The sequence below is a fragment of the Ceratotherium simum genome, chromosome 4, assembly GCF_057802395.1.
Source record: "Ceratotherium simum simum isolate JZ-2026a chromosome 4, ASM5780239v1, whole genome shotgun sequence".
In the NCBI taxonomy this organism is placed as follows: Eukaryota; Metazoa; Chordata; class Mammalia; order Perissodactyla; family Rhinocerotidae; genus Ceratotherium; species Ceratotherium simum.
The window spans coordinates 40,414,910-40,425,827 of NC_141903.1; the positions used below are offsets into that span (position 1 = coordinate 40,414,910).

The 10,918-nt window shown below is 46.2% G+C and overlaps 1 protein-coding gene across 1 annotated transcript in view; it reads right to left on the bottom strand.

Moving 5' to 3' along the window:
• Window positions 1–7,927, bottom strand: part of PCBD2 (pterin-4 alpha-carbinolamine dehydratase 2) — a 44,711-nt gene extending 36,784 nt beyond the window's left edge. The window contains exons 1-2 of the mRNA XM_004420183.3: window positions 7,709–7,927; window positions 4,489–4,620 (exon numbers count right to left, since the gene is read on the bottom strand). Of these exons, the coding sequence (XP_004420240.2) occupies window positions 4,489–4,620; window positions 7,709–7,792 (216 nt within the window). The 5' untranslated portion in view covers window positions 7,793–7,927. The remainder of the gene's footprint in view (window positions 1–4,488; window positions 4,621–7,708) is intronic.
• Window positions 7,928–10,918: the final 2,991 nt, after the last annotated feature.

Below are 10,918 nucleotides of genomic sequence, written 5' to 3' on the forward strand. Positions count from 1 at the left end.
CAGGGTTGCAGCGAGGTCTTACCAAGGTGTGCACGCACACCTGCAAATGCCTGCTCACAATAAAAACTGCAGCCCCAAAGGGCTATCCTGGACAGCTTCACAAATCCATTTTGCATACATTCAGGACTATATCTAGAAGATAAATTTCTAGATTAGGACCACGGGTATGTGCATTTTAAAAGTTGACAGACACTGCCCAATTGCTCTCCAAAAGTTTATATTAACTGACACTCCCACCTCTTCATTCTCCATCTCCCACATCACAGCTGCACTTCCCTCCTCACCAGCTTACACTCCATGGTCCAATGTTTTAATCCCTCCCTTGCGCACCTTATTTCCCTTGCCCCTCTGTTCCTCCACTGCACTCATCTGGCAAAAGTTCAGCCCTTGTTAAGCCCAACTCTGCAGCTACTTCAAGCCTGTGCCCAAGGAGCCGGACACAGCTGGACAAAACACACAAAATCCTCACTTCAAATGTTTGACCATAAATCTCCAGTGACACTGAGAACGGCTCAGCAACCGGCCATGTTCTCTGGTTAGTTCACTGTCTCAGTCCCAGTCTCCAAGATGACTATTCCACTCCTTTTCCTCTCTTTCCAGATCTCCAACATTCCTCCCTCCATCTCCACTCTTTCTCAATTGATGACTTCACTAAAACAATAGAAGCAATCAGAAGAGAATTATCTACTCTTCCCAGGACAAATGTAGCTACCTCCCTGCATCTGTATGCATATACTCGACCTTCTTTCCTATTACAATGGACATACCACGCCTCCATCTGTCCATTCTATCCTGCACTCTCTTGACGACCCAGACTGTGCTCTCACAATTATCCCCTCTGACAACTCTCAAACTGATATCTCCAGCTGAGCTCCAACCTCACATATCCAACTGCTGACCTGGTATCACCACTTGAGTGTATCTCAAACTTGACATGTCCAAAACAGGATTCTTAATTCTCTACCCCACCCTCCACCCCATCTTCCCCAGCTCAGTAAATGACACCAATGGTAACACCCCTCACCCTATAGCTTGAACCAAAACCTTGGGATCATCTTTGACCTTCCCCTTCCCCCACACCCAATCTAACAGCAAGTCTTGACTGTTTTATCTTCAAAATATATAAGGAATCCTACATTTCTCTCCACTCTACTGCTACTTCCATAGTCTCCCATAATCTCTGGACTAGCCTACTCCAACAGCATCCTACACAATCTGCCTGCTTCCACTCTTACCCTCCTACCATCGATTCACAGTAGACCAGCCTGGGTGATCTTTTTAGAACATAAACCAAATCATGACACTTCTCTGCTTGAAATCCTCCAATAGCTTTCCTTCAAAGAACAAAATCCAAACTCCTCACCATGCCCACAAGGCTCTAGTGCTCTGGTCCCTCCCTCTCTTCAGCCTCATCTTCTACAGTCTCATCTCCTTCCTGACCACTCCAGGACATTGGCCTTCTGGCTCTTTCTCAATCATGCCAAGATCATTCCTGCCCAGGAATATTGTACTTGCTGTTCTCTCCTCCTGGAATGTTCTCCCTTTGGGTCTTCACATGCTGAGCTCCTTCACGTTATTCAGGCCTCAGAAGTCCCCTCCCCAGTGAGGCCTTTCCAGACCGATCCATCTTAAACAGTGCACTCACCCCTCCATCACTCTCCATTCCAATATCCTACTTTATTCTTCTTCATGGCACTTAACACTACCCGAAATTATATTATCTATTCATTTGTTTATTGTCTATCTTTACCACTAGAAGGGGAGCTACATGAGCTTAGAATACTAACTGGCACAGAAAAGACGCTTAATATTTGTTGAATTAATGAATATTACTTTTACAATAAAAATTAATTTTTAAAAATTTAACTGCATGCACAATCACCACATTGTGAATAAACTATACCTATGGAGAAAGACTAGAAGAGAATAGAAAAAAAAAGATGAAAGTAGTTACAATGGGAAAATTTTTCTTTATTTACACTATCATATTTTAATGTTTTATATTATTGTTTTACAATTAAAAACAACAGACTTTCTGCCCTAAATGAAAGATAAGTAAGGCTCTGTCGCTGCCAGAGGGTCACCACTCTAAATATCAGTTGTAAGAAAGAGACAAGTAGCCCCTGACACCTGGGAGCTGGCCTGGGACTGCCAACAGGGCCTTGGTGTTGCTAGGAGCTAGCCTGGCACTCACACCTGGGCCTTGGTGTTAGACATAAACAATAGACAAGGCCACTCTGTGACCATAATGGATTAACATAAAAATAAGACCACTTGTAATGACAGCAAAACACAGACAAAACATGAACATTGTCCAAAACATAAAATACTAAACACCCTCCTCTCCTGGCTAATGGGCGATTATTGCTTCTTTACCAATTTCAGCTTTGGCTTCACTTTAGTCTGTTTCTCCCTATAGGTAATATTTATTAAAATACTGAATTATAGAATTACTCATTTTCTGACAGCACCCAATCCAGACCAAGGCCCTAATTCCTTAAAAACTCTCCAAAATTACTAACACAAGCCCGGATCCTATAAAAAATCCTTCTAACACTGTCTTCCTGAGATGCCCCACAGTTCCCTACGGTGTGCATTCTCATTTGCTGCGACAAACAATAAGCCCAGCTTGTTCAACTATTGGTATGTTCCTGGTGGTCTCTGGATGATGGGAAGACAGCTGTCATGACATCAGTTGCCATCACAGGCCATTGTACAGGCAGAAGTCATAGGAGCCTGGCTGGAAAACTGACCCCAGGATATAATCTCAGTGCTGGTTCTCTGAATACATTCCCTGATATCCGCTGATTTTCTTATCACCTGTCTCTTTCTCCTAAAAGCCGGGTGAAAGAAAAAAAAAAAAAATGTCAAGTTAATTAAATGTCCCAGTGAATAATGTTATAATTAATCAAGGGTGCCCTGCACAGCTTCCTTTCCCTCCCATTTCCGAAAGTCACCCCAAGCACAAGGTTAGAGTGGGGCTAAATGACTGACTCATGGGCAGAGCCTAAGGCAACACTACTCAAGTACTTTAAGCCACATGTTCCAGCCCAATAAATTAGCCCAGGCTTAAAGAAGTCAGGCTGTACACATGTAAGAATTTTAATAAGCTTGGAAAATGCTACCTAGAGCTTATGCACAAGCTTACTGTACCAATGGGATTCCCTGCCACCAGCCACAGAGTGCTAAGCCCCTGACAAGAGCTGTCAAGCATGTGGGGCAGCAGGGACAGGGAGTCGGCTTGGTCAAGGTTTCCTCAGAAACCTTTCTGCTGGAGCGTCACAGCAGAAGGCTGGCAGCCAGATGGATGGAGAGCAGAATAGGGCATGCCGCTCAGTGGAGCCAATGGCATTTACTAGGAAAACATGTCGAAAGTTTCTCTGGTGGAAATCTGGTCCTCACACACCCTTCCAGAAACTAGCAAACACTGTAATCAATGTCTGCATTTATCAAATGCCTGTTTGTACCCAGAACTGTGTTAGGTACAATAGAGAGTTATTTAAGCAAACATGGTCTCTGCCTTCTAGATGCTGACACCTAATATAAATAAAAACAATAAATCTGTCCAGAGGATTACCAAGCTAACTGAACAAACATGAAATAGTCAAAAGCACTGACCTTATATAAATGCAATGGAGTAAGAACTGAAGGGTAAGTCATGGGAGATGACTCTCTAAACAGGGTGGGGCTCTAAAGGATCAGCTACCTTGCTAAGGCTGAGTTTCCAAGGGGGAGGCCAGCTTTTGAGAAAAGCTTCCAGGGCTGGCTATTGGGCTTGGGGAAATGAGCCAATCAGAGAAGAGGGTGCAGCTTGGGAGATGATTTGGAGATAGAAATACAACTACAGGGAGAGAGAAAACTTGACAACCATCTAAGAAAAGTAGGGGAAATCAGTCAAGCAGGTGTATGTTTCTCAACCCTTTTTATTCATGCCCCCTTCTGATCAACACAAAAAGCTCACTCTCTCTTTGAATGTTATTTAAAATTTGAAAGGAAACTAAAATCAAAGCAACAGTGGTTTCAGAATTTGATTTTCCAAATGACACAAACCACCCCTTCCCCCGAGCTGAGAAATCACCCAGCTGGGCAGTAGCACCTGTCAACAAGGACGGAGTAACTATCATTGAATTCCTAAGGAAGAGATGGTTTGGATCCTGGATCCACATGTGACCAGACAACCAGTAGTATTAGAAAGAGTTACAGGGCCGGCTCCGTGGCTTAGCGGTTAAGTGCGCGCGCTCTGATGCTGGCGGCCCGGGTTCGGATCCCGGGAGCGCCACGAGGCACCACTTCCCCGTCCAACGCGAGGCCGGGTCCCACGTACAGCAGCTGGAGGGGTGTGAACCTATGACATACAACTATCTACTGGGGCTTTGGGGGGAAAAAACTGAATAAATAAAATCTTTAAAAAAAAAAATAAAAAAAAAGAGTTACAGCCTAAGGTGACAAAAATAGATCATGGCATTAGCAATAATATGTAATAATTACCTGATTAAAGTTTTTGAAGGTGAACTCTTTGTAGATGGCATCTCTCTCACTTAATTCCGACCATCCTGCTGCTTTAAGATCAAGTATAACTTGGTTCCTCTCTTCTGCTGTCAACCGGTGAGCATCTGCTGACTATGAAAAGAACATATTTGTGAGCTGGAGAGATTCAGTTAAACTCAAATAAATGTATAGTTCTTTACCTGATGTAGAGATAGATGTAGAGAAAAATCTTAAGGGGCAACAATTTCTAACCATCTTTGGTTCCTTTGTTCTCAAAATACAAAGTTCTCGGGAAAAAAAAAGACCAAAACAAGGCTAGCTCTGTACAAAATAAGCTGCCTCCATGGTATGTTGTCTCACCAACCCTTACCGCTGCCTCAAACTTCACAATCACCTTCTCTGGTTTATTACACATACAAATGAGATCAACCATTACCACTGGCCATCTTACCAATGACCATCACCAATGGCCAGCATTCCAGGACTTCAGAAACTGAGGTAAACACAGCCACCCAAGGAAACCCTGCAAGTCCACTGGCAGGACCAGGATTAGAACTCAGGGCTCTAAACTCCCGGTGTACTGCTCTTTGGATGGTCCTACACCACCTCAGTGGCCTTCACTGCTTACTCACAAGAGTCTTAACTATCTGGGTTCACTATTTCCTTTCAGATCTGATGAAAAATAGGCCCCAGAAGGGAATTTACGTAGGATTTTGTATAATAACTTCTGGGGGGTCCACAGACTCGCTGGACTACAGGTAAAAAGTCCCTGCCTTAGTGGAGTGAGTTTTATCAGAGTACCAGTAAGACAAACTCCCTCCACAGTGTGGCCAGAGCACTTGTGTGCACTGTGCACCTTGTTCCTACTCACTCTGGTGATGAAATTCACAAATCCAGAGTTCTGTTGGTTAACAGGCCCACACTTCCCATGCTATTTGTGTTTTTTGCGTGTGTGTATGAGGAAGATCAGCCCTGTGCTAACATCTGCCAATCCTCCTCTTTTCTTCTTTTGCTGAGGAAGACTGGCCCTGGGCTAACATCCGTGCCCATCTTCCTCCACTCTACATGGGACACCGCCACAGCGTGGCTTGACAAGCGGTAAGTCGGTGCGCGCCCGGGATCCGAACCAGCGAACCCTGGGCCGCCGCAGCGGAGCGCGCCCACTTAACTGCTTGCGCACTGGGCCGGCCCCCTGTACTATTTGTTTTTGACCTGAAAGAACTCTAAACATCACGGTCAGAGAGAGAAGGACACTCTAGTAAAAGTCAGAAGAACTTCGTTCTCATTGCAGCATAAATGCCAACCAATACCTGCTGCCGTCCCTATTTGCAGGATACTGTAAGCTCAGGTGAGAGAGGGACTGTCACCCAGAGAATAAACTAACCTGAGGGCTTCTCATCAAAGGGCCAGCGGGGGCTGAGCTGAATCCTCTGCCATGAAACCACAACTCATTCCCACCTCAGAAATCCTAAAACTTTGTATCACTAACATCAATGTAATTAAGAGCACAAAGTAAGCAAGCTTACTTTAAGACAACTTATTCTATGAAGAGGAAAAAAAGATGATAATGAACCAATTTTCTCGTTTCTCTTCCTTGCTAGGTCAGCTACCCTTCCCCACAACTAAGAAAAGAGAAAAATGACAATATCTCTTAATTAAATAAAAATATCAAAGGCTTGTTATCAAAAACCATTTACTATTAAGAAACAAAATATCTATTCATTAGTTTTACAATGACAATTATGAAAATTTTCACACAAAGACCCACTATAGGAAATAATCTAAAATTCTCATCTAACACAAATATTTTAAGTCAATTCATAGTATTTTGGAAAAGAAATGGAATTATCTGTGTCCACATTGAGCAGCTACAAACAAAACTATTAACTGTGCTGTGGGTAATGCAGCAGTCACCTGGAGTCTGTGGAACGTGCTGAGCTGTTTTCCCCTGCATTCTCTGCCATCCACATCCCCAGTGAAGTCACTCTGTGCTCACCAAAGACATTTGCCCAGAAAGAGGGATTGTGTCCAGCACTGTGAAATGGACACATAACACAAATTGTCCCCTTGGGGACACACCCTCTGCAGAACCCTTTGCGGTGGGCTTTTTTTCCTGTGGGAGTTGGGGGTTGGGAAAGGGAAAAGCATAGGATTTGGAGAGAGTAAAGATGATTCAAGACCTAGCTTTGTTACTTTTAGCCGTGGGATGCTGAAAAATCACTGAGCCTCCTCACATCTGTAGTGGAGGTATTACAGTACCTACCCGCCGAGATTTTCTGAAAGGCTTAAATTAAAGAGATCTTGAATGTGAAGGCACTCAGCATAGAGCCCGGCACGTGGCAGCCGCTCACATCATGTCTGTTTATTCATTCCTCCCCAAACCCCATAATTTTACTTGAGCACCAGCACCAGCATGCCTCGGGACACACCTAGGTGACAGTAAGCACTCAACTTGTGTTCTGACCTTAATGGCCACGAAGCAGTGTGTTTATCTTCCTCCTTCATCGAACTATTTTAAATTTCCTCTATTAAAGAATTTCAAACTGCCAAATGGACTCTAACAAGCAACTTGAGAAAATGAAACGGTGCATTTAATGCAACATTTCCCCACTAGGTGGCGCTGCATGTTAAAACTTTCCTTCAAGTTCCTTTACCCCAACATATTGATTTCTAAAGCAGAAAAACTGACGGAACGCCCCTCGGAAGAGGAAAGAACAGATGTGTCACCAAAAAAGGATAGTTTATTAATAATTCCTCCAAAAAATTAACACCAAAACAAATGAGTTAACTCAGCATTCAGTCATCCAGTTTACAGCGAGCGCCCCGCGACGGACACGATTCCTGCTCTCACCGAGCGTACAATCTAGAGGACCGAACAGCACCTCCAGTCACATCAAGTGAACTTAAGCATCAAATATTTTTATAATCACTTTTCATATTTACTTTTTTATTTTTTTAATAAAACTCGTCCTCGTTTGTTTTTCGGTTGGCAATTTCGTAGACTACGACCGGACTTTTAAGCCAAGGGAACCCGGAAGATGCTGCGCACACCCTTGTCTCCGGCCAGCGCCTCGGGCAACTGCCCGGTGTCCAAACGTGGCTCCTCAGAGTCCCAGGCCGAAGGCCGGGCTCACTTCGGGACCTGCCGGGTCCCTCCCGCCCCTCAGCCGGCGCCACGGAGCCCCGCCCTCCTCCCGCACCGCGGGCCCCCGGAACTCACCATGGCCGCGAGGCTCGGGCCCCGGCTCCGCAGCGCCGAGAACCAGAGCCGCGTCGCCCCCCGCGCCCCCAGCGCCGCCGTCATGGCTGCCGGCCGAGGGCTGCCCGGCGCGCTGCCTGCCCGCCCGCCGCCCCGGCCGCCTGTATGCAGGGCCGGCCCCAAGCCAGGGGCCGTGCGGCCAGCTCCCAGCCGCGGGCCAGGCTGCCCCGCACAGCCCGGCCCCGCCGCGCAGGCCTAGGCGCGACCCGGCCCCGGAAGGCACGCAGGAGCTTCAATGGTCGCCAACTCTGCGGGCAGCCGGGCGGACGCGGCGCCGCAGGCCCCCGCAGGCCCCGCGCTGTCAGATCCAGTTCTGTGGCCGTTCCGCGTCATCCTCGCCCCTGTGCGGGTTTCCCGCCTGCGCGCGGGAGGTAGGCCGGCCGGAGGGGCGCTGGGCTTCTCTCGGCGCTTAGGCTTGACCTCCGGTTCTGCTTTTTGGCGTCCGGGCCTCGGGTTCCCGTACGCTCGCGGACGGTCTAACCATGCTGGGCTCCTTCCCGGGCCGTGGGGCGAACAGTCCGCGCCCGCGGGAGGATTGTCGCGGGCAGGGGCTGGAATTGAGCTGCGGCTGGGTGCTTGGAGACCACTCCACTCTCTGCCCGCAGGGGGCAGTAACCGTCGTGATTCAGATCAGGGGCTTGTAAGTCAGGGAGTCCTGGGTTCGAATGTAAGTTCTGCTGTGTCATCACCTACCTGCCAAGGCCTTGGGCAAGCTGGCTCATCTGTATTTGCCTACGTAAGAGAATCTGGAAAACTCAGCTCAGTGCTAAAAAGCACAGGCGCAGCACACAGTAAGCACTCTGGAGGTACATGGGGACAGATTTTATAAGTTTTCTCATCACTTTTTTGGAAAAGAGGGGTACTCTTTCTTTTATATGTGTGTATGTATTAATATTTTATTCTCATCTTTTTTGTGTGAGGAAGATTAGCCCTGAGCTAACATCTGTTGCTAATCCTCCTCTTTTTGCTGAGGAAGATTGGCCCTGGGCCAACATCCGTGCCCATCTTCCTCTACTCCACGTGGGATTCCGCAATAGCATGGCTTAACAAGCGGTGCGTCAGTAGGCACCTGGGATCCAAACCTGCAAACCCTGCGGCCCTGCAGCAGAGTGTGTGCACTCAACCGCTTTGCCACAGGTTGGCCCCCTAGTCTCATCTTTTTTTCCGCTGTTTCTTTTTGATATGTAATTCACATACCATAAAATTCACCCTTTAAAGTGTACAATTCACTGATTTTTAATATATACACATTTTTTACTATATAGTTTAAGCAAATTAATAATATAACCAGTGTTGCAGAGGATATAGCAGTACACTTGAGAATATTTAAAAGAATGAGAACTTAAGTTCAACTTAGTTATTAGCAATTAGTTTTATTTCCCATATGGACTTGGAAAAAATAAAATCTTTTTGCCTCAAAATAGCCTAAAATTCGGACTTATGGCCCAACACCTTCTTCCCTTTTGCCCACTTGACAAAAACTCAGGGAAGGAATCTCTCTAGAGACCCTAATCAGATGTCACTGGTCTCAAGGCATTTATCTAAGACACTCTGGTTTCCTTTGCCTGATGCCTCAGGTGGACAGAGACTAGGGGTGGAATTAAAGGTTGTATTTCCAATATGTACATTGCATGGATATGATCATGAAAAATGCTCTACAAACTTGCTCATTAAACTGAGAACTGAAAAAGGAACTGGTAGGTGTGAAGTAACAAGTAGAGACCCCTCATCATTTTCAGTAAGTTCACTTTCATTGTTTTCCTTCCCTAAATCCACTGTATGATACTGTGGTATCTCAGCTCTAGTCTTGAAAGCAGTAGCAGCAGGATGCTAGTAGGGCCCAGGGGGAAGTGATGTCCACCAATAAGGGTTGTGAATGCTCTGCCTTCACATGTAGCTCTCCTATTAATAGGATTTAAATCTCTTAACAAAGATTTACTGGGCATGTCCTCTGTAGTGGACACCCTTGGGAAAAGCAGTCTCCTGATCACAGTCTTTCAAGCTCTGCCCGGCCACATAAGAATGGGCCTTGGGCCTGGAACACTACCTTACCAATAGATATAAAGAGCATACACAGCCTCTGTCAGGCTTATCACCTTGTGTGGGAATATCTTTCCGTTTCAGACTCAATGTGTGTTCCTTTGTTCTGCTTAAGCATGTATGTCAATAGCCCTGGGGCACGCCCTCCCTCTCAGTATTTCAGACTCCATGGGGGAGGGGGGTGTCCTGCTGGGGCACTACAGGGGCACTCATAGGCTGCTGGCTGTCATGGAGCAGCCACTAGCCATGAGGGACCAACACACACTATTTGAGCTGATCTTGCTCTGTTTCTTCTCTATGTGAGTAAAAATGCTGTTCCATCCAGTGCTTGACTGTTGTGTTTTCCTTGGCAGCTCTGATATCAAGAAGTAGTGGGCAGTAGTGGGCCCTGGTGGCTGGCATTGTGATGATCTTTGCTATCCTCTATGTAGTTGATGGTCCCCCACCCACCCCCGAATTGGTTACCGGTGCATGACGTTCTGCTCAGTGTTCTGGTCGACAGACACCATGCTTGGCTTGGGATGGTTCAGCTGGTCTTGGACCACTTCCTTCTCCCTCTACTTCCCTTTGCCTCAGCACCAGTGCTTCCTGGCTGTCTCACTTGAACCTCCCCTCCAGGGAACAACCCTGCTCCAATTTCCCTCCAGGAGAACCCCAAGCAGCTTGTCTCAGGTAAGTGTTAGAAGCAAAGCCATGGATCTGTTGGTCATCCTGGAAGCCTCTCCTCATCCCCCAGACTAGAGTAGGGCCCCATTACACATCAAGAGGCATGAAAATTCCTGTATCCTTGATAGGATAACTCCCACTCAAGAATCTGCCCCTAAGGACATGAGACTATATACAACCATAAATCCAGCAAAAGACAGGTAAGTAATGCTGAATCTACTCAGAGACCCTTTGAGTAGCCATACTCATATACTCATACATACTATTATGTAGCCATCGTTAGGAAAACTGTTAGCAACAGTGAAATATTTATCATTTGTTAAGCAAAAAAAAAAAACCCCAAGGTTCTAATTATAGTTATATTATGACTAAAATTATGGGAAACAAAAGAAAGACTAGAGGGAAATGCATACGATGGTCACTCGGGCCATGGCACAGAAGCAGAGCAGGGTACTATCCCACATA